This window comes from Clupea harengus, chromosome 22 (assembly GCF_900700415.2).
Source record: "Clupea harengus chromosome 22, Ch_v2.0.2, whole genome shotgun sequence".
Classification (NCBI taxonomy): domain Eukaryota; kingdom Metazoa; phylum Chordata; class Actinopteri; order Clupeiformes; family Clupeidae; genus Clupea; species Clupea harengus.
In genome coordinates, this window is record NC_045173.1 from 10,504,446 (window position 1) to 10,528,783 (window position 24,338).

Sequence of the window (24,338 nt, forward strand, 5' to 3'; positions counted from 1 at the left end):
TTTGAACTTATCTTAAAGGGTCATGCAGAAGGAGAGGCTGAGGCAGAGAGTCAGAGAGAGGAAGAGACAGACCAAGCAGCTGCAGCAACTAATGATTTAGGTGAAAAAGACACAGGGCCCAGACAGGTTAAGCTGAAGAGCTACCCACAGGACAGCTTTGGTGCTCAGAACAGGTCATTTCACCACAGCTGGTATATTTGTGTTGTCAAATTTCACTATGACCCTGTCATTCTGTCTCTTGTGTTATCATATACTGAATGCAAGCAAAACTACAGAGCAAAATCACACTCTTTCTGATTAAACCAATCTATGAACTGTCTGAAACAATGGATATCCGCGGCCGCAAATGGGCCTTAAAAAAAAAAATTGCCGCGCGCAAACATGCCACTCCACTTGGGGCTAAGCCCCCCCCTTTCTTTGAATCCTAGAAATGCCCCTGGTAGACTATATACAAAAAGATAGAAAATAAATGAAAAGATGCAGACTTACTTTATATGTCGTACTTCGTATATATTTTTTTCTGGATTTAAATCGCATATCATTGTTTTATTTTTATTTTGTTTTTACTAGAGTTAATAAAAGTAGGACGACACTATTGAGCTTTGCATTGTGGTAATTGTAGTCCCTGCAGCTGAAGCTCCCAGTGGCAATTGACGTTTGTGTCTGTCGGCTGCTTCGCTGCGAACAAGTGAAGATGGCGGACTCGGTAGCGGCTGGCGTAGGGGAGGAAAAAGAAACCGAGAATGAGGATAAGGAGAGGGAGAAAAGGTCTTCAAACAACACCAACAAGACTGAAACGAGTGGTGTCCCTTCCGAGGGGACAGAGACCCTGGGATTCTATGAAAGAAACGCTAACAAGCAGGACAAGGGGCGTAATCTTTCTGGTGAGGGCAATCTGCATCCACTGTCAACGTAACATTAGCTAGCTATCACAGCTAGCTAGCTAGGGATACTTTCAGCTCAACTGAGCTGTCACATCGTTGCTAGTTTATATTCTATGCTAGCAGGAAAAAACAAACTGGATACTTACATATGTTAGCTTAGCATACGCCTGGATGTCATGTGCATGAACTATTTGAGTGTACTCCCCTACTTCTGGTAGTCTCCTTTAAACAATCATGTGGTAGATTGCATAACAGGATCTAACGTTAAAGCAGACCAATGTGTTTGATATGAAGCTACGAGCTAGCTTTCAACGAAAACCAAAAGCAAGTGAGACGTCGAGTGTAGCTAGCAAGCCCGTGTAGACGCCAGTAAATTATGCTTAGATATGTTGCATAACTAGCTCGCTAATGATATTATAGCTACGTCATTAATTACATGTCATCCAGCTGTGGTTAATGTTGATGGAATGCCCATGTGAGCGCCTGCTTTGCTGCGAGAAAGTCCGTTGCTCATAAACCCACCTGCCTCTGCAGGAATAACAACATTAGCTCGTCAGTATTTGTTTATCTTGTGCACGTTGCTTTAAGAGACCAGGTTTCGTCTTAACTCCAGTGTAACTTCAACTTGGGACATGATTCGGATATTCTGAGGTTATTTATTTTTTGATTACTTTTTTTGTAGTTTAGGTTGTATGGCATCAGTCTGTTGACACCATTGACTATAGCACCGTTGACACCAGGCTTCACTTTGCAAGTGAGAACATAAAGCTAACATTTGCTAACGTTGACAGGAGAACTACTGTTCGGCAGACAGGTCATTTTAGGTAACGCAAGTCCAAGCCAACTCATTAGGCTAAACTCAGTTAGCCCTCACAACTTGACTATTTGTTCCATAACCACGGCATTGATATGTATAACTATATAGGCTAGTTATGATTACTTTGCACTGCCTTTGCAATTTGGAATGGCTCCAAAAAGGCATTTTTTTTGTATTAATTCGGTACATGTGATAAGAGCTAGTATAAGTCTTCCTTTGTGGTAGTGTGTCAGTTTATTCCGCATTTAACTTGTTAGTGCATTAACCTAAAGGTTGATAACAAGGCTTGTTTGCTGCTGAAATAGTATGAGCACCAGCTCTGATCTAATTTGACACGACGAGCACAGAAGTGACGCTCAGAGAGCGTTTGGACACCTCTGCTGAGCCATCAGAGGGCATATTCTTCTTGCTAAGGGCTCTGTTTCTCATCATTTCCACATCATTATGACTGTCCTAGCTTTCTATATCGATCAATAATTTGATTTTGTTTTATTTTTAGCCTTGAAAATTGCCATTGAAACAATTAGGGATGAAGGAACAAATGTCACAGTCTGTAGTCTGGAGACAGTCTGTAGAAGACTGAGAGACTGTCTCATAGTCTGTCATTATGCTTATGTATTGCCTCTTTACCTCCTTCTTACAACACCACCCTGTCTGCTGTCTTGCTCTTTAACACTTGTTTCCAACCCTCCCCTCTTTTGCCTTTGTGCTCATATGCTTTGCTAAGTGGTTGAAACAGGAAATAGGAGTGGCGGAGGTCTGTTGTTTGTGTGTGTGTGTGTCGTATCACCTGGTTGAAGGTTCACCTAGGGACACTCTTGTAACCTCTGTACAGTGAAGGGAAATGGGGAGGGGGGTGTCGGTGACAAAACCTTTCTACAAGTTGAAGGGTATCATGAGAGTGTATGAAACAGACATCATTATAATTACTTTATTGTGTTGAAGGGAAGAGAATATGTGTTGTGAAGGGGAACAACATGCTAGAACAGAGTTCCTGGAAATTCCATGTAATTTCACTTAGGCTCAGGAACCGATAAAACAATCTTACTTATCTTAGTTTTTTATTTTGCCTTGTTAATCATGAAAATAGTACTTTACCCCATCAGAAGCCCTTGGTAGAAAATGTATCAGTGCCTTTATAAATAAGGCTAGCTAGGTAGGCTACATAAGTAGGTTACAAAGTAAGAGCTGTCAAAACATTTCGTTTTTAGGCTTAGGCTAGTTGAATGGCAAGATATTTTTCTGTGATGACAAAAATACAAATGCATACATTGCTGATGGTCTAGAGATGAGTTCAAACATTAAGCACCCTTGCTTTGTGTACTTTTCCAATTATGCACTTTATATTCTTATTTTAATATCCTAGCAATAGGCTGTGTTAGCCTGTTTGCCAGCTAATTTGGCTATTTTGAATATAAAGGCTATTCTCTCAGGAATGCGATTTGCAAAATAATAAAGAAAAGGTAATATTCCTGAGAGAACAGGTAAAGGGTAGATTTAATGTGTGTGGGAATGGCAATGGCATAAGAGCTGATGCAGGGCAAGTGTCCGGAATATATTTATTTCTTATTTCTTTAACCCGTATCAACTTTTTTATGAGTAAATCAGCACCCTAACTGTCTGAACTATAATATGTAGGCTTATCGAGGAAATGGTCGTGGGAATTTAACAATAGGTCTTCTACATGTCATGGAAAGCTTTAGTTTACTCTGCGAGAGGGTGTGGGAACCCTGAGTACATGAAGATGATCACGACTCTGCAAAAGCTTTTTTATCTCCTGGTTTGCACCCAAACTGGAGTCCAGCCGTGTCTGGTAGCAGAGGCCTGCACTCCCGCGGGAGAACCATGGGACCCTGCACAGAAGAGCGCGGCGCAGTGGGAGAAAGACATGACTCGCAGGACCTCCCGCAGAAACATGTGTATGAAATGAAATATAAAAGTAGATTTGTTTTTTTCTTGAAGTACAGAGTGGTATTCATGTTTGCAGGAGAGCAGCGAGAAATAACCCATGTTTTCCATAAACATTTTCGCGGAAGGAGGCAGGAATAAGAATGGAAAATCCATCCCCCTTAAATGTCCACCTGTAGGATTTTGTGGGCGGGACAAAACATGAAAGATGCAGGCGGGAGTGGGACAGGATCTTGGAAGCCAGACTGAAAAATTCACCTCACTCAGGCCTCTATGTGTCAGTCCTGTGTGTATGTGTGCACAGAGTTGGCAGACTTGATTTCAGTATGTCAGGATGAGCAATACGCTTGCCAGAAACGTATAGGCTACACACTGGCGTACACACACACAAACACACACGTACACACACACACACACACACACACACACACATGATGATGAAAGCAGATTACCACATCGCCACAGACAACAGTGTTTATAAATATTCTTATTGTGAAAGTAAATGTTAGGATTCTCACAAGATGTTAGTTCTCTCTCTGGCCACAAAGTGTGCTCATGTGTGCCGGCATCGCCGTGTGTTTTTGCCAATCGCCCCGAGGCCAAGTTTGTGCACCAAAGTAGTAGCTTTTTATTGAAGAGGACAGAGGAAGCACAATAAGCCGAACGGTGAGGAACAGATAGACACGACACGTTCTCTTCTCACGCTTGGGAGCCACATGCCATTAGACGAAAAGCCTCAGCAGATGCACGGCCCAATGAAAAACAGACCCATAGGAGTTTCAGCTCGGGGCCCAGAGTCTCTTGTTCTTTTCAGCGTTTTTTTTTTTGTTTGCCTCATGCTGCAGAGACCATTCTGTCCTGGTGAAAGAGCAGAATGTACAGAATCTTATGCCTCTGTGTGGGTGTGGTTCCGTGAATGTGGGTGTGTCTAGGGGGCTGGGCTGGGTCGAGCCCTGCTGTGCCTATGCATGCATGTGAGAGAGAGAGAGAGAGAGAGAGGCAGTGTGTGTTGTGTGTGAATGAGAGAGACAGGGAGAGAAAGAGGGAGATAATGTGCGCATGTATAGAATAGGAGCTGTGGCAAAGCCCATTGTGTGTTTGCAATGATGCATTGTCTGTTTGTTTGTTTGTGGTTGTTGACGGTCTTGTTGTTGGTCTTGAATGCAGATCTTTCCCTGGTGCGTTTCATCAGCGCTGAGCTGACGAGGGGCTACTTTCTGGAACACAATGAGGCCAAATACACGGAACGCAGGGAGAGGGTCTACACCTGTCTGCGCATCCCCAAAGAGTTGGAAAAGGTAAACCCCAACGACCCTCTGCATTACAAACCAGCACAGAGCTTTTGTGTGCATTACTGGCCAGCCTAGGCCAACATCCACATAGATCAAAGCTTGTAAGGAGACATGGATAACAGACTCGGATTTAGCTTTGATTGTAGTCATTATTTGGAATGTCAAATGTCAAAACATACAGGAAACTGGAATGAAAATGTAATTAGCTAGTAACTATGTATTATTAATGACCAATAAACAAATGGCCTGCTATAGGGTAGTGAGTGGCCACCAATAGAAATCCAGGCCGAGCTCACTGTGTTTACAATGGCCAAGTCCAAGCCTAATTCAGATTGTGTTAACTGCTTGCAGTTTCATGTGCATGAATCAGATTTTGCCTGTCCACTCAATGTAGCAGTCTGTCGTTTATTCAAAGCCCACGCAATTCCAGGGTAGCACAATTTACTTTCAATGTGTGATTAGTCACCTTTGCATCAACACCTCCCAATCAAAGGCCCTATCCGACTCCTCTGGTTCATTTTGTTATTTTAAACATGTCTTTTATAGGCGTATTATATAAAGATATAATATGACACAACAGTCACAACTCCTATGCCTTCTCTGTGCAGTGCAGTTTTCTTTTTTAGTAATGGCAGATAATTACACCATCCAATCAGACATCAGAAATTTGATAGAAGTGAGTCCTGTGACTAAAACAAAATCCATTGGTGTTCTCATATGCACTCATATGCACTAGAGGGAGACAGAGACAAACAAATCACATCATAAAGAAGTGAGCAAGCACGTGAAGTTTCTTTCAACTGAGTTTGCCATACCTAGAAAGAAACCACTTGGGTGGTGGTATGGTTCGTTAAATTATTGCAAAGTCTTTATGGTGCAGCCCAACAAAATATGAGTAGATTCTCTCTAGACAATCGATAACCATTACTGATGAATAGCAGAAATGTGACCTAGATGGGTGTCTAGATCGTCACAAGCAAAGGCTCATATATCACTATGATCTAGCCAGTCAGGTGAGAGCCTGAGTCGTGCATATTTCCTTCGAGGAATGCTCATCCTGACAGCCTTCTGAAGAGCAGCCAAGGGGTGGAGCTGTAAAAAAAAAAAAAAAAAAACACCCTCCCCCGCCACACAACTTCCAGGCCCCACACATACTCCATTTCCCCTAAGGCGAGTCCACAAAGAGCTCTGTCGCTGGGAACACAGGCCAGGGACTGGGCCCTGTAGGAATGTGTCCGCTCTCTCTGCTCAGAGTCTTTCCAAAGGTAATGGATGAGTAGGAGTTACGATGCAAACCCATGACATCGTTACGAGCAACGCGATATTCTAAATCCCATGCATTTCAACGGGAGCCAATCCATTGTGACGTAGACCACCGTTTTGGGGCGACGCGACCGGTAAAAGCTGGAAAAAGTTGAATCCTATGCAAATGAGGAGCGATTTTTCCCGGCAGCGGCCAATCAGATTGCTAACTAGCTCACTAGTCCAGTCTGTTATGCTATTTCCACACGCTACAACACGCCCACTCAAAGCGATGGAAGCGTATCGCGTCGCTGTCATGGGTTTGCACCGTAAGAGTGGGTGAGGTTGAGGACACAGAGGGCTGAGGGCTAGTTTTAAAAGGGCTGGGAGTAAGCCCAAAGCACACCATGCTACTTTGAGTTGTGTGTGGAATTTGACCTGCTTGCGTGAAAATACTTTTCACGTCCTCTCAAGTCGTCGAATAAACTCGATTCTTTAGATTTCATTGGGGGAAATTCTCGCTATGCAGCTTTACACCTGAAAGAGACTCTCCGAACCATTCATATTTAACCTTTTATTATCTCTGTCTCTGTCTCTCTTTCTATTCCTCCCTCCCCCCTCCCTCTCTCGCCCTCCTTCCCCCCTCCCTCCCTCTCTCTCCCTGTGCAGCTGATGACGTTTGGCTTCTTCCTGTGTCTGGATGCGTTCCTGTACGTCTTCACTCTGCTGCCTCTCAGAGTGCTGCTGGCCCTCATCAGGCTGCTTACACTGCCCTGCTGTGGACTCGGGTGAGCACATGTGCACACACCCCCACCCCACACACACACACACACACACACACACACACACACACACACACACACACACACACACACACACACACACAGTACAAGACTACAGTACAAGACTACAGTACAAGACATCCACTACATGCAGCAAAGAAGTCCAGAAATCCACTACACGCAGCGAAGTGTTACCCTGATGCACACCACGGTTCCATTGATTTGTCTATGCTGATACTATAGTGTAAGGCATATGACCCTCTAACACCAAAGTACTCTTCATCAAACTGTGCTTCTATCTCTACCTCTGCTGTGCTCTGACATCTCACTAAGTTCTGTTTTGGCCCTGATAGACTTAGCCCCAGTAATTGGGTTTCACTGTCTGTATGTGTGTGTGTCTCTCTCTGCAGGGCTAATATATGCCCCTACTGCAGAAAGAGCAGGTACTGTACACATGCACAGGAGCTGTTCTGCCAGCGAGCGCTTTCTATTAATTACCGAAGGTTCACCCTCGGCACACACACCAATCCGCTGAGAATTGGCTGCCATCACCTGAACCTCTCGCATTCACAGTCATACATGTTATGCAGGCAACAGTGCTGCTTGGCTCGCAGAAGCTTCATACTAACATGTAGGACGATTAGATAGGAAGCTACTTTAGGGATACACAAGCACACTACTACACAGGCATATCCAGTCTACACTCACTCACTCACTCACTCACTCACTCACTCACTCACACTCACTTACTCACTCACTCACTCACTCACTCACACTCACTTACACTCACTCACTCACTCACTCACACACTCTCTCACACTCACTCACTCTCACATTCACACTCTCACATTCAAACTCTCACTCTCACTCACGTAGTATTTCTCTCTCATTCTCACCCCAACTCATCACACACTCCTTTACACTCTTTCACACACACACACACACACCAAACTGAGCTGTCAAGTAGATAAGGCTGGAATTGGAGAGAAGGGTTTGCTCGTTCGCTCGGTCACTCACAGCACTGCATTGGTGCTCCCGTTACAGGGTCTCTGCACGTGCTGTGGTTGCCACTCCACAGGTCTGCGGGGATTCCCTGTGGGGCACACCACTGCAAATAGGTATGGTGCTGGCTGCCCAGCATTCATGTGTGGTGTTCTGTTTGGCACTTTGGGATACGGACACGATGCTGTCAGTTTAACAAGCTGTTCTGTGTAACGTAGGTTTCTGCAGCGTCTGGCAACTTCTGCAGATATCTCCTGCAGGCATGCCTGCAGTGCCTGAACCACATATGTATTTAAAAAAAAAAAAAATCAAACCACTGACCAGTAGATGCCGCTGTTGTCCTCATATATGGTGTTCTGATACACAGTCTGCGGAAGGTCACCCAGGTGGCAGAAAACACTACAGCTGATCCCAGCTCAGCAATTTGATTTCCGCTCAGGTGACAGATTGGCGGCTAAGCTCTTAGCGCAGTCGCGTGAGAGAGTATGTGATGGAAGGGCGCGCGAGTGTGTATGATATTAATAAGTCCTTTCTGAGGTTCTTGCTGTCTGTTGTAAAGGAACAACAAGCCCCTAGGCGAAGCTACAAGGACTAAAAAAAATAAGGGAATTCACACACTGTACCAAAACAACACTCAAAACTTACACTTATGCTAATGAGTGCTTGGTGTGTTGGGAAGAGGTGGTGTCGGTGAGTAATCAAACTATAATAGAATTAGCACACCGGTGAACCTATTTACGTGATTCCTGATGGCTGCTTCCCACTGAAAGGCATGGTGCATGGTGTACAGACTACTCAGGCTGACATTCACTGTACACGCAGTAAACATACTAGTCTGGTAGCTCACTAACAGATTGGTATTGTGTCCTTATCATTTTGATGTGCAGTCGGCTCTGAAATTAGCATGAGTGTAACTAGGTTAAAAACAAGAATATAGCTATAAATACAAAAGGAGAGTCAGCATATCTGAAACGAATCTGTACTTTCCTGTGTGTGTCTGTGTGTGTGTGTGTATGTGTGTGTGTGTGTTTCTGTGTGCATTTGTTTGTGTGCGTGCGTACAGTGGGTCCCGCATCCTGCAGCCTGCCCAGGTGTGTGACGTGCTGAAGGGCTTCATCATGGTGCTGTGCTACTCCATGATGCACTATGTGGACTACTCCATGATGTACCACATGATTCGGGGCCAGTCCGTCATCAAACTCTACATCATCTACAACATGCTGGAGGTACAGTCCTGTTTTAAACAAGTGTGATCTGTGCACTTGGAAATGCATTTAGGTTACAGAGTGACCGAATCTGTCACAAATATCACACGCTCCATTTTTGAGTGTCGGGCAGGGCCAGTCAAAAGGTAGAAATAGCGACACCAGGTGGCGGTATTGGGAACAGCACACATATGTGTTCAACGTGGTCAATAGCTGAGAAGTATATCTCTATCTGGGGACAATCCTTCTTGGGAGGGATGTCAGAGATGGTATTTCATCTCTTGTGATACTACCTCTCTTTCACTTTCTTTCTCTCTTTCTCTCTCTCAGGTTGCAGACCGCCTGTTCTCATCCTTTGGCCAGGACATCCTGGATGCCCTTTACTGGACAGCCACAGAGCCCAAGGAGAAGAAGAGAGCACATATTGGCGTCATCCCTCACTTTCTGATGGCTGTGCTCTATGTGTGTATCCTTTTCTGACTGATAACCCTTGCACTGAATATTCTGTAAAAGTTACTAAAGAACTGGATTTTTAGAAAGACCATAATGATTTATTTTGTACTCTGCCTCTCATTTTGTATAGACATGGCATATAGGGTCACACTTGACGAAGGCAGCAGGGTCTAGATATGAAGCATGTGATGTAATGTTGTAACAGCATGGGTGTAAGCAGATTGCAGGTCCAGTGTGAGCAGCTGGTGTGTGTAAAATCTAGTTTTTTTTCCTGAGCGCGTGTCCTCAGTCCTGCATGCCATCCTCATCATGGTGCAGGCCACCACCCTCAACGTGGCCTTCAATTCCCACAACAAGTCCCTACTCACCATCATGATGTCCAACAACGTGAGTACACACACACACACGCACACGGAAACCTATTCATGAGACACACTCCCACAATTACACACACATAATTTTCACTCTTTCAAACCGCTGTTTCACACGGCGTATCAGAGTGGTACATTTAGCAAAGTTGATGGAGGAGGTGCTGCATTCTTTGCTCTTGATGCTTGATATACGTTTTTTAAATGTGTAATTTGACTGGTGACTCCAGCACGTTACAGCCTTTAGCCTGAGTATAGCTCAATGTTGTTCTTGAGCTGACAGCCCCCAGTAGCATTGGATGTCAATACAGACCACAGAAAACTTCTGGCAAACTGTCTTCTTGAAAAATCTCATTACATTTAAATGACAATCTCTCATGGATGTGTTTTGACATGTTTGCTGTTCTGTGTTCTGTGTTCTGTGTCTCGGTGTGTGTTTGTGTGTGTGTGTGTGTGTGTGTGTGTGTGTTTGTAGTTTGTGGAGATTAAAGGGAGTGTGTTCAAGAAATTTGAGAAGAACAACCTGTTTCAGATGTCAAACAGCGGTGAGTCACTCTCGCACTCGCACTTGCAAACACACACACACACACACACGCGCATGCATGCATGTAGTCTATCTCTCTGACTCTTTCTCTCTCCCCTGCTCTTCACACATAGACTCTTTCTCTCACACACACACACACACACACACACACACACACACACACACACACACGCCAAACAGAGCTGTCAAGTAGAGAATCTACACACTTAGTTCTTTTGATATGGAAATGAGGCTTCAGCAGTACAATAGAAGCTCCACTAATAGATGCTCCCCTGTATTTATTTATTCATTTGTCATGTGTAGGCTCATTAATTTATTCACAAAAATAATTATCTGTTGAACCTAGGAAAATAGGCCACAGACACTGAATATGTGTGAATGCAGACTTAAAGACTTTTATTTCCGACTTGCTCTGTTCAGTGAATGACATAAGAATCATCATGAAATCACGAATGACCCATGACCCTTACAGGCTATACTGATCTCTCATTCAGGAGTCTTGCTTGATAATTGCACAACTGGAGATACATTCCATGCTGATAGATAAAGTGGGGTGACATTTTTCTCTTGTAGATATCAAGGAGAGATTTACCAACTATGTCCTGTTGTTGATCGTGTGTCTAAGGAACATGGAGCAGTTCTCCTGGAACCCAGGTGATTGTCGTGTTTCTGATTTAACATGCGATTGACAAATCAAACAGCTGAGATGCTGACTGACTGACTTTCTGGGATTGTTTACTGTTCCAGTATTGTTAGATGTTTCCCATAATAATTATTCTCCATTGTTAATTGACTTTACAGACTTCATGCGTCTGTGTTGTTTTATAATGATTTTGCTCGCTGCAGATCACCTGTGGGTACTGTTCCCTGACGTGGTTATGGTCATCGCTTCAGAGATGGCTGTGGACGTGGTCAAACATGCTTTCATCACCAAGTTCAATGACATCACAGCTGACGTGAGTTCCCTGGGGACCCAGACATTTACAGTCACGCAGCTGCTAGAGCACTCACTGAAGACACATGAATCTATCTATCTATCTATCTCTCTCTCTCTCTCTCTCGCTCTCTCTCTCTCTCTCTCTCTCTCTCTAGCAGCGGCTAAAGCACTCACTGAAGAGACATGAATCTCTCTATCTATCTATCTCTCTCTCTCTCTCTCTCTCTCTCTCTCTCTCTAGCAGCGGCTAAAGCACTCACTGAAGAGACATGAATCTCTCTATCTATCTATCTATCTCTCTCTCTCTCTCTCTCTCTCTCTCTCTCTCTAGCAGCGGCTAAAGCACTGAAAAGACATGAACCAGTCTCTCTCTTTTTCTCTCTCTCTCTCTCGTTCTCTCTCTTTAGCAGTGGCTAGAGCACTCACTGAAGATACATGAATGTGTCGGATGGTGGGGATGCCTTAGGGATGGGAAACACACCTTTCTTTCTTTCTTTTTCTCTCTCTCTCTCTCATTCTCTCTCTTTAGCGAATCTGACTCTTGCAGGGCACAGGAAGCAATAAAAGAAGCTTCCAGTCATTATTGTAAATTATGTCAATCCTGTAAAACCACAAAATCACACACTCACCCACGCTCTCACTCCATCAACTAACTCACTTTCTCTCTTTCCCTCACTCACTCTCTCTCTCGCACATACACACACAGACACTCCTCTGCCTTTATGTAAGCACACCAAAACAAAAACAGCCCTCGCCTTGAAAGAGCAGCTTGACCAATGAAAACAGGTTATCCCTCAGGGGCTGCCTGCAAATGTCTTCCCAGTCGTCATGTTGTCTAGAATGTCCAGGGCTGCTCCACTGACCTAAATCTGCCTGTAGGGCAGCGGCGGGAGGATTTTGGATTCCGCTTAACCCCCAACCCCCCACCACACTCCTTCTCACTCACACAGGTGTACTCAAACACAGCATCTGTCCCCACTGCAGTAATGGCAACCCCCAGACACTGTTGGGCGGCTTGGCTGCTTAAACAGGTCTCCAGGTCTTGCGTTACTGCCCCAAAGCCACAGATGACCGCTCACGTCTCGGGTGCCGGGACAAAGAGCACTGTTCGTCCAGTTCCCCTTTGAGTGGCCGAGAAGCACGGAGTATCCTCAGGGCACTCACTGAAACCCCATGAAGCATAGTTCACAGGGCCTAATGGTAGAGCACACTGTGAAAGCCTACACTATGTGCACTTGTGAACGCACGCCCGCACGCACGCACACACACACACACACACACACACACACACCGCACACACACACAAACAGATACACACTCACCTTTACAGAGAGACGGTTGGGAGCAGGGTGTAGAGTAGGAGGGGAGGGGGGTGGTGGTCTTAGAGTCTGTGATATCGGTGGGTGATTAGCCCAGTAGGATCTCTGCGGTGTTACAGTGGCTTACTGGTAGCAGGATTTGTGTAAACACACAAACGAACACTCTCTCGCACCTTCCCTGTCCTTTGTGGTCTGTCCAACGCCACTGTCCTCTTTTTGGCCCTTTGTGTCCCTCTGTCATCGACTTTCCTCGTTTCTTCTCTCCCTTTAACAATGATCACTCAGTCACTCAGTCCTGATGGGAGGCAGATGCTGTAACCCTAACCCAGTTTCAAGTTCAACTCGCTACTGTGTGCTGGATATGAAAACAGGATCATGGACTGCTGCAGTGTCCAAGAGTCTGCAGGGTCTCTCAGCGCAGGTGGGAAGGGTCTTTTCGCTCTCAAAGCTCATAGTCGACAAAGAACAGTGTTGCCAACTTCATTTTCAATGCACAGATGGCTTACAGCTCTGGCAGAGTGAGTTGTAGCTTTTTTCCCAGGTATCTCTGCACGAAATGACCGGTTACCCAAGTGTGGGGGCGATAGTGTTTCAGGAGATAGAGGAGTCGTTCAGCAATTCAAAGGTTGAAAGTTTGATCCGGACTCCCAAGTGTCAAAGTGTCCTTGAGCAAGACAGTGCACCCCCAAGCTCCCGATGTGCAGGTTGGCATTTTAGATAGTAACCTCCGCCATCGGTGTGTGAATGAGTAGATGTCTGAGGCATTAATGTGTAGAATTAGAAAAAAAAGTATAGAAATGCAGTCCATGTAGGGAATCAAAAGTCCGCTAACTGAACTGTGACGAGTTAAAAAGCCCTTACCTTGCGTAACACCACACGACCCTCATCATGGTCTCTGATGGGATTAACTCCTTTAGCCCCCGAGTGTCAAACTCAATTTATGTCTCCTGTTCAGGTATTAGCAGGGACATCCTGATTCAGTTTTTCCAGTTTGTAGATCCGAAGGTCTTAAGAGAAACACTCTGATTCTCTCACTGTTTGAGGAGAGAGGTTTTTTTAGGTTGAGAGAGAGATGCTGCATCAGTACTGATTGGGTTTTGTATTTTCATATTGATATTCATGACCGTCAGTAAAACGACACTCGTATGACTGATTCAGCCATATGCATGTGTAGGACTGTAGTACGTGGACTTCATCAGGTGTGTCATCAGACAGCAGCATCAGAGGCGGACTGACTGCATGAGGGTGATGTGACTCAAAGTGCCAGCCCAATCTCCAATGAGGGAGAAGTAACAAACACACACACAGACAAACTCTGAGCTAATTTAAGGCCTTTAATTCTTTATGGGAAACATCTTGGTCTCGGCACTGGAAAAACAGGGCAGAAAATCCCCAGGCTCCACTCTGAGTGTGTCACAGTAAGCTTATTGCATCAGCACACTGAGTGTGTGTGTTTGAGTTTGAGAGGGGGGGCGAGAGAGAACACACTTCTATACTACCACACATTTACACACACTCCTCCTTCTCCTCTCTCTCTGTGGCTTAGCAACAAAACAGAAATGCTAGAAATTGGACATCCAAGAAATGCACAAAATTCAACATGCATCTCATATCAAGATTCTATTCTGCCTTTCAGTCTACCTGCAGAACACCACATGAACAGGTGCTTTTCACATGAAACTCAGAACCTTCCCACCTTCCAGGTAGTCTCATCTTATGCTGTCTGTGGCTGACTTTGGCTCTGTTCATGGCGAAAGCTCCAAAATGTCACAGTATAGTGAGCTGGCCTTCAAAGGTCTTGCATATCTTTTTAAGGTCACTCAAGCAGCCTGATGCTTTGGTCTCTCTTTCTCTCTTTAAGAGTCACTCTCAGTAGGAGCCGCTCAAACTGCAAATGTCATGTGAACGCACATTATCAGCAGCAGGTACCTACCTGTGTATGCCCTCTGTGTTCTGATAGTGTGTGTGTGTGTGTGTGTGTGTGTGGGTGTGGGTGTGGGTGTGTGTGTGTGTGTCCCGCAGGTCTATAGTGAATACAGGGCCAGCCTGGCCTTTGACCTCGTCAGCAGCAGGCAAAAAAATGTGAGTCTCTCTGCTCTGTTGCTCTCCCTCTTATTCTCCTTTCTTCTCCCTTTCCTGTCTCCCTTTCTTGTTCATTTTCCATCCTACTCTACTTTCTCTCTCTCTCTCTCCTTCTTCTGCTTTCCACAATGTTTATTATTTCAATTGTCTGCCCCCATACCCTCCATCTCTCTCTCTCTCTGTTTCTGTGCTGTATTGAGGGCAGTTGTAAGGTTGGGTCTGCCTGCCCTGGCACTTGGATACTAGTTTCCACTAGCCCATTTACTGTTGGCCTTCAAAGAATTTTTGTTGATCAGCAATTGTATGGGTAATGTAGATTGTTACGTTATCTATGCTGTGTAATTGATGTGCTGTCTGCTGTCTGGGACTTATAAGGAAAGAAGCTTATGTGCAAGTGGATTATAAAGGGTCTTGTGTAATGTATGTTGATTTGTTTTTTGTGTGTGTGTGTGTGTGTGTGTGTGTGTGTGTTTGTTTGTGTGTGTGTGTGTGTGTGTGTGTGTTTTCCAGGCCTACACAGACTACAGTGACAGTGTGTCGCGGAGAATGGGTTTCATCCCTCTTCCACTGGCATTACTGGTGAGACAACAGACTCCTGTGCTGTGGCTAAGTAGATAGGCCCACTCTCCACTCAGGATTTGGCTTCCTTCTGAAACCTTTATGGCCCAGTTAATGCACAGAGCTCAGGCTGTCTAATCTAGATGTTGTTGGATCATATACCGGTGGCTAATGTTGCTCTGAGGTGATGCTGTGTGATCATCATGTGTTTGCAGCTCATCAGAGTAGTGACCAGCTCAGTGAAAATCCAGGGATCCTTGTCCTATGTGTGTGTGCTGCTCTTCTACCTGGGGTAAGGTTGTAATGCAGTGTGTTTGTGTGTGTGTTCCAGGGTTGCCATGGTTCACAGTTTAATGTCACATATATAAAGAATAGTAATGGGAAGTACTGACTCCCACTGTACCCCTTGTCTCTCTCTACATGTGTGACTTTCTCCAGGATGATAACTCTGAAGGTGCTGAACAGTATTGTGTTGCTGGGGAAGTCGTGTCTGTATGTGAAGGAGGCCAACATGGAGGAGAAGCTGTTCCAGACCCCCCCCTCAGCAGCCCCCAGCAGAGCCACCAGCAGAACCTCCAGCCGAGCCCACCGAGCCAAATACACCAGCAGCCCGCCAGGTACATACACACAAACACACACACACATACACACATACACACAAACACCTATATACACACAAACACCTATATACATACACGCGCACACACACAGACATACACACACACAGACATACACACACATATACATATTCACACACACACACACAGACACATGCACATGCACACACAAACACACAGACACAACTAATGAACTAGTCAGTAGCAGAAATCATGTGGAAAGCCTCACTGACAACTCCTGATAAATGTAAATGTAAATAAAACAAAGCAAGCGTATTAGGCGGGCTACATGTAAGCCTGACTAACTGTGGACTAGCAAGCTAAATGATTTATACTCCCCACCCAAAGCAGACTGGGGATAGTGTATTACTCTGGTTGTACACCACTACCTCCTCTCCCTGCACAGAAGTAAAAAAAAAAAAAAAAAAAAGGTTTGGCCAAGAAGGAGGAAACTAAAGACTACATGTAGCATGTAAACATTGATATGATTGAAAGATATCTAGGCTACCCTTAGTGTCTCCCAAACAACATCAGTTGATATTTATAGCTACAGGATAGTCATGCCTACTTGGGTCCGTTGGTACATTTAATCTGGCACTCTGAAAATGAATTCTAGTTCTGTAGTAAACAAATTGAGCATTCCATTTTTGTCCACAAATTGAGCATTCCATTTTTGTCCACAAATTAACAAAACACTTTGACTCATTATTTTTGCCTCTGAAATGGGATTTTAACGGTTGAAAATACCATTCCTGACAGTGTGGGCTTATGCTTATGACTCACTAGCACCTCTTCAGGTACAAAGAGGTATGATAAGAGAGGAATAGGGGCTAGCTGCTTAGTATGCTAACCTTAGTGGATATCTAGGCAATACTATGCATAGGTGTTTTTGACACGTTCTGTTCCTATTTCTAGTTCATTTTTCATAAACTTTTAGTTTTACATAAACTAAAATTCTTACACATAGCACCTTCAAGACTGAACCTTGAAACCAAAGATAAATCAGGTTTGTTGTAAGTCTGTTAAATGATCGTGCTATCAATTTGACAAAAGTTAGAACTTGAATGTGATTCTGGATTAATGTGCTTCTCACTTCAGGGCTCTACAGTGCGAGTATTTCACTCGCATTTGCGCCTAAAAATAGGTATGTGCGAACTTGAAAAATAATTTACGAGCACAGTGCGCGAGTGACGGGCTGTTGTCAATACACGCGCGAAGAAGTGAAGCACCATAGATTTCATATGGAAACAAGTGACGGGGTCGCGACTGCACGATGTGAACATAGCATGATGACACGCTTAACTTCATGCAAATGAGAGCGACGATTCGCAACCAATGGGCCAGAGCCATATAAAAAGAGGGTTACGACGATCTCTCCGACATGTGATCACTTGGTATAAGTAGCTCGCAAAAAACCCACTGCTGGCAACCTGTTTGAATGGTCTTTCACGGGACAGACAGCAGCACCACCTCGATTTACTGACATTTTCGGTATATTAACACATAATATCAATTGGTTACTGGTGTGTTGTATTCTGTTTATGTCTGATACTTTATTAACATTACATTAACTTATAACACTAGGCAGCAATATTGTGAAGCAGAGCTAGAAATGGCTTTGCTAGCTCCCATACTGTAGCTCACACCAGCAACTACTCAATTTAGAAAAAAGAAAGAGAAAGGAGTTTGGTAACTTAGCTAGTAACTGTCAATGATAACTAGTTATTAGAATGTATTAGCCAACGTTAAGTTAACTTCAAAGGGGCAGTCGAGTGTATAGGTTGTGTCAGCTTGGATAGCTAGCTAGTAATTTTCGATTTAAGCCTTCCGTTAGCCTTGGCGAACTTTTAGCTAGCTAACTTTAGCTAACTATGAGGTAGCATATCCTAGCTAAGTTATGCTAGCTAGTAAACTCATTGCAGAATAGACTATAGGGCAGGCCACGCATGACATTAATCAAGAAAAAATAAATTAATATGTGATTGGTTTAAATATCCTTGTCTATTTGGGCAGTTGTTATTATCATTGGCACCACTTTCAACTGTCAAAACTATCCGTCTAGCTAAATCTGTTGGTTATCAAATTGCACAGCAATTCAAATGGAGGATATGTGGTTGATTTAACTCTAAGGCCAGGTAGGCATAGTAGTTGTAATGTGCTATCACATCATTTGAAAATCTAGACTTGATATTCTCTTATATTTGAATGATAATTCTGTTAATTAAGTATTGCCTTAAAATGATTATTTACATTGAATTAATTGGAATTCAGCTGTAGGCATATACTAAGAGATCTGTCTCTTAGAGACTAATTGCATCCACAATTTAAGTACTGCAAGCTTGACTATTATGCACTTGTAGACACAACACAGGGGGTCCCTGGGCCTGGGAAGGAAAGGAGTTTAATGTGGCTATAATATGGACTTTTAAATGTGACTAAAACTAGACTAAAATGTAATCAGTTTTCGTTGACGAAAACTAGACTAAAACTAAGAAGGATAAAAATGACTAAATGTGACTAAAACTAGTATGCATTTTCGTCTTAAGACTAAATCTAAAATAGCTGCCAAAATTAACACTGAGATAGGGGACCCCTTAATCTACAATTCATTGTTGCTAGCTCTAATCAGATGTACTAACTAGGCTAATAAGAGAAGACTAACTTTGTATGCCAACAAACACCAATAACTAGAACTAATTTGACAGACTATAAACCAACGGACTACTGGTTATGGTACACATGCTCTCTAGCTAGCTACAGTAAAAGTGTTGCTTACATTAGATACTAGACCTACAGTCTAACTCTAACTGCATTTAGAATCTAACAAACTATATCTTACAATAAACTTTAGGTAAAGCTGGCTATATAAAATACTACTAATAACAATTGATAAGAGGTCCACTAAAGTGTTGAAATATGAACAAATGCAGTAATTTGATCAATTTACCAGCTAACTTGCTTCGGAAACACTGAACAAGAATGGGGTTGAACGTTGGAAAATACAATGTTTGGAACTATAGGTCGCAAATGACATGCTTTACTTCCGCATTAAAAAAAATCGCTGTGCTCCTAAATTTCTTTGTGTGCTCCTAAATTTTTTCATGTAGGAGCACATGTACTCCTTGGGGAAAACCTTAGCGTAGAGCCCTGCACTTGAGCACTTCTCACTGTGACTGCCTGCATGGCCGTGTGGGAACACATTGTAAACAGAGAGAGTACGCCTCATGAGTGGAGATGCTCCTGAATATGACCCTGTAAAACAACCATACAGATAACTTTCAGTTTCCCTTGCAGGTTTTTGTTGTTGTTGTTGTTGTTGTTGTTTTTGTTGAGAGAATATAATAGACTAATTGAAAAGCCTTGTTTGGATTTAATACACGGTTTGGTTTGCTTTGCTGGTTTGGTCTGGTTTGGTTTGTGTGATGTTGACAAGTTCCCCTGCAGTTAGTGTGTCTCACTGATAAGTCTGGAGGGAAGTATCTACAGAGAGTGGAGTGGGCCCAAGCTGGCGCAGAACTCCTTGCCGGTTTGCTTTGTGCACGTTGTCCTTCCAGAACCCCTAGCGCCAGTTCTCCTGTCCGCTCCTACAGTGTGTTGGTTAACCCCGCCTGCTTTCATTCTCCTGCCTTCCCCTGCCTGCTTCAGTTTATTTATTTTTTTAATGTCCATTACGCCCTCTCACATGTTACTATATGTGTTCTGCTCCTTCATCCTCTCTTTCATCGTGTCATATTCCTCCCTCTGATTTTTCTTTGTTCCCTTGCTCCCTCTCTCTCTCTCTCTCTCTCTCTCTCTCTCTCTCTCTCTCTCTCTCATTTTCTGTCTCCTTATCCTCTGTCAGGCTCACAAGGTCTCCCACCCCATACCCCTTCTCATCCTCCTCCTATTACTTCTCTCCCTTCATCAGACCAGATTTCTCCATCTTTCTGTATTCCCTCTCTTCCTTGCTATGCCTCTCCTCCTGTTCCTCTTCCTCCTGCTCCTCTTCCTCCTCCTCCTCCTCCTCCCTCCTCTCTCTCTCCTGTCTGCTCTTGTTCCTCTGGCTGCTCTGCGCCTGCCCCCACCTCTGCCTCTGCTGCAGGTAGGAGCCTCTGCCTCTCGCCCCAGACTTGGCCTCAGTCCTCCTACGTAACTACCCACTGCAGATAGTGCATTGGACAGCACAGGCCAAACAGACAAACACTCACACAAACACTTGCACACACACTTGCGCACACAGAGAGTATTAGGATTACTTTTATGAGTCAGCAAAGAACAGGGCCAAATGACACACACACACACACACACACACTGTAATCACTGAGCTGCTGATCAAAGGCTGTATGAAAGGGCCTCATGTTTCAAAGTGTGTGAGGAACTCTTTGTGATTAGGTCCTGCTGTTCATTCAGGTGTTACATTGCGCCCTCTAGTTATCTCTGTTTTGGGATGTACATTGTGACTCCATTTTAAGTTAAGCACACAGCTTGGATTCATTGAAATATGATTTTTAATTGAATGTATTTAACTAGGTAACATAGTTGATAGAGCATAGATTGACTCCTTTTCCTGATTGGTTGATTGTAGGTGACCCGACTGATGAAGAGGTCTGCACGTCAGAGATCACCACTCAGCCTGTGCATCAGGACGAATGCCCCGCCCCGCACCTGCCCAGCAGCAAATCGGATCAGTTCCTCACCACGCCCGACGACACAGAGGAGAAGGACATTGGCCAGGAAGGCATGGAGCTCAAACACAGGGCGCCCAAGAAAGACTTGTTAGAAATCGACCGCTTCACCATCTGTGGCAACCGCATAGACTGAGACGGTCGCGCACAGACACACACACACACTCACACTGAGCGGGTTGGGATGGGGGGAGGGAACGGAGCGGGGTGCCGGCGTGGACCCGAAAGAGAAGTCTTTATGATGACGAGGACTGGCGATCCTCACTGCCAGCCCGAACTCCCACACCCCTCGCGGAGCGGTGGATGGGGCGAGGCTATTTATTAAGACAATGTGCGTTTAATTTATTGCTAACTGGAAAGAGTGAGGTGTCCATTTCTGGACATCCACATTGAACCCCTCTCCCCCCCCCCAGCCCTCCTCCACCCCCCTTTCTCTCCTACCTGGTGAACCCCGCCTGACCTCCCCTCTGGAAGCCCCCTCTCCTGGCTTCTCTTACCAGGCTCTGGCTGGCACTGACCGGCTCAGTGACTCCAGTGGCAGTGAAGCGGGGCGGTCTTGGGCAGCGGACGGTAAACTTCGGGCACACAATGCGCACTGAAGGTGCCTGGACTGATGCAAACCGGCCATGATCGCACACAAGCAGCACAGGGTGCAAAAGTTTGCATTACAAACAAACATGCAAACAAACACACACATTTCCAGGCAGCCTAGAGACCACACACACACACACACACACACACTCTCTTTCTCGCTCTCTCTCTCAAACACAAACACACACACACACACACACAAAACCATCCACAAAGGGTCACAGCGCTTAGGTCAAAGTGTCCCCCCCTCCCCCCTCTGCCAAGGACACTGACAACGGATGAGTTACTGAAGCAGCTGAAGGATGACAGAGTACTGATCGTATCACATGGGTCAGAACGGAAAATGAAACGATCTGTCTTTTTATTAATTTTTTTAAGTGAAGAGCGACAATGGTAAACATTTGAAACACAGAACCATTTAAGCTGAAAAGACAGTACTTTTTGAACACCACAATGCTAGACTGCATTTACTGAAGCCAGTTTTAAGTTTTAAGACCATGTACATTAAAGGTCATCAGGGCCTCTAAAGGCTCACCAGCAAAGCAGGTAATCCATCATATGACAACATACTAACAGACATAATCAAATATCACAGTACTTAACAGATGTGCCAGTGTCATTATCTTATCCCTCAGTTTTGGTCTTTGCGTTGGATATTTTCTTGCACTGACGCACCATACTGTCTTAAAATCCGTATAGGTCCAATTCTGCATAGGTCATGCTAAGTTCAGGGTTTCTTTTCCACCTTACATTTGGTTTAGGGAGAAGTGTTGTTGCAAGTGTTCATTTAGACTGAGTGAATGAATAAGGTAAACCCCAGAATGCCTGGTACCTGTATAACTCTGTTTACGGCTGTGAAGCAGCTTATGTGAATACCTTTAAGATCAAGCTGGTTTGGTGTTGTATTATTTTGAACATTAAGGATTTATTTATCATTTTCAAAACTGGTAGTGCAAGAAACAACATTTCCCCATGCCGATGACCGGTTAGCAATTCTGTATGCTTTTATCAACTCATAAGCATTTTATAATGTTTTGATAGAACAAGAAGGAATTAAATTCTGTTCAATTATATAGGGGCAAGAGCATGTCCTACAAATATCGTTTTGATACCTTTTCATTTTCACGAGGAGCTGTTGGAATGCTATGGATGTCCTTCCAGCATATATTTTGTTCCATTTCACCTGTAGAAATGGAAACACTAAACCTTATGTGGTGATAGGCAAGCGTTTGTGAGCATTTAGGAAGAAATCATCAGAACATGCTGTAATGCTCGTTATAAACGCTCATGCCATCACCAGTGACAATAGTGTATCTGGTGTTGGCATAAATCACCCTTTAACTCGATGTGTACGAGTTTTGAAATGCTCAGTTTGTAGCAGCTGGAGCAAAGCATCACCTAAGGTTTAATGTATAATTGCATCATAGCATTAGCATTTAACATACATGAATGATGGAATAGGAGAGGAGTCTTTTTCCAGGCCATGTTATTTTCAGCACGCTGACGATTTTGGTGTAACTTAACATTTTCTGCATGGAACCAAAATTCTGACCATATCAGAAGTCTGTTTTCATTTGTCACACAGAAGCAATTATTTCTGCTGCCATTTTGATTTTTTTGAGCAGAACAAAACAAGCAACCATTACCTTTGTAGGAGCTGCATGGTGGGAAAGGGGGAACGAGCTGGGGGCTTGGGTGGGAGGGAGAATAAAAGTTTTCTTGTTTTGTATCTGTTTGGCTTTCTGTCTTTTTTTTGTTGGCATGGCTGCCGTTGTTCTGGTTATGAATGATTTTGTGAAAGGTGAGTTGAGTCCATTTGGGGCCTGCTGAACATGATCCTCACATTCTCATAATGGAAGGCCTCTCAGAGGTCCTCACATTCTCATAATGGAAGGCCACTGAGAGGTGGCTGCAGTACACTAGAGAATCTGTGTGTGTGCCACACATATTAATGAGTTTGCAGAAAGAAACGATAATGATCACTGAATCTCAAGGCGTGGTTGAAAAGTCATATTTTCTCAGAGGGCTTTTGAGTTCAAGACAGTGGGAACATTCTAATATTTTACAGGAATAACAGGCCACCTGGCTGATTCTGTTAATTAAGTTAAATTTAATATCAAGCGATTAAACATTAACTTGAGGACCAACAATGACAGGGAAGTGACCATTTTTACAGTTGTTGTGTAACATTTAACTTCATCTATCCTTCTGAATAGGACATTCATACTACCTTAACTTATACGAGATTTTACTTACATTGGTTTGGTTGCTGTGTTTGAAATCTTAGTATAGTTAAATTATGTCTGAAATCTTAGTATAGTTAAATTAGTCTACATGTATAACCGTTCAGCCTGAGCTTGAGCTTGTACACTGCCAAGGAATGTATGTTTGGGCTTCACTTATGATCCTGGGAATGAATCCATTTTTACAGGATGACACAACACCTCAAATCCCAATAATGTCCAGATTTCAGGATTAGGACGTTGGCAGGATATGTATAACTGTGTGCATGTGTGTGTGTGTGTGGTGTAATTTTCACTGCTAAAGTCCTGCTTCTGTAGACACAGTGCTGTCTCCCAGTACATCTTTTTCTCTGTACAGTGTCACTCTGTGCTGATACAATGTGCTCTTTATGGGTATAATGTGAATCAAATTTTGTATGTTGGAAAAATTCAAATAAAAAATCAAGTCATTCCAGTTAATAATCATTACTGCTCTAAGATTCTGCAGTGAGAGGTATTCTTCAGTGTGTTTGCACAAAACAAATAGCATTAGGAGGTGCTGTTTAGTTTAGAATGTGTTCAAATGGACTAGAGAAAGCCTGAGGGGGCTTTGGGTCTACCTAAATGAATGTAGTCTGATGCAGTTCTAAGTGGGATGGACTGTGCCTAGTAAACTGAGGGTGATAAGGTAGGCCAGTGAAGATGGTGATTTGTGTGGAGAGGCTGAGGTTAAACGGGTGGTTGAAATCATCTTTACCATTTGTCTGTCTGACTAATGTTTGAAAGAAATTATTTTGTTTCAGGGACATGGGGTGGGGGGATGTCAACTCGCAACACAGCTCTTTGCCTCC

At 43.9% G+C, this 24,338-nt stretch overlaps 1 protein-coding gene across 1 annotated transcript; it reads left to right on the forward strand.

Annotated features, from left to right (window-relative positions):
- The first annotated feature begins 397 nt into the window (after positions 1-397).
- tapt1b (transmembrane anterior posterior transformation 1b) lies at positions 398-23,962 on the forward strand. The gene is made up of 14 exons (XM_012837054.3): positions 398-884; positions 4,777-4,907; positions 6,813-6,931; positions 8,991-9,153; positions 9,463-9,598; positions 9,875-9,972; positions 10,429-10,498; positions 11,071-11,151; positions 11,344-11,453; positions 14,776-14,835; positions 15,346-15,414; positions 15,609-15,685; positions 15,832-16,010; positions 20,575-23,962. Exons 1-14 carry the CDS (start codon positions 695-697, stop codon positions 20,808-20,810), a joined length of 1,719 nt encoding a protein of 572 aa, XP_012692508.1. The 5' UTR covers positions 398-694; the 3' UTR covers positions 20,811-23,962.
- Positions 23,963-24,338: the final 376 nt, after the last annotated feature.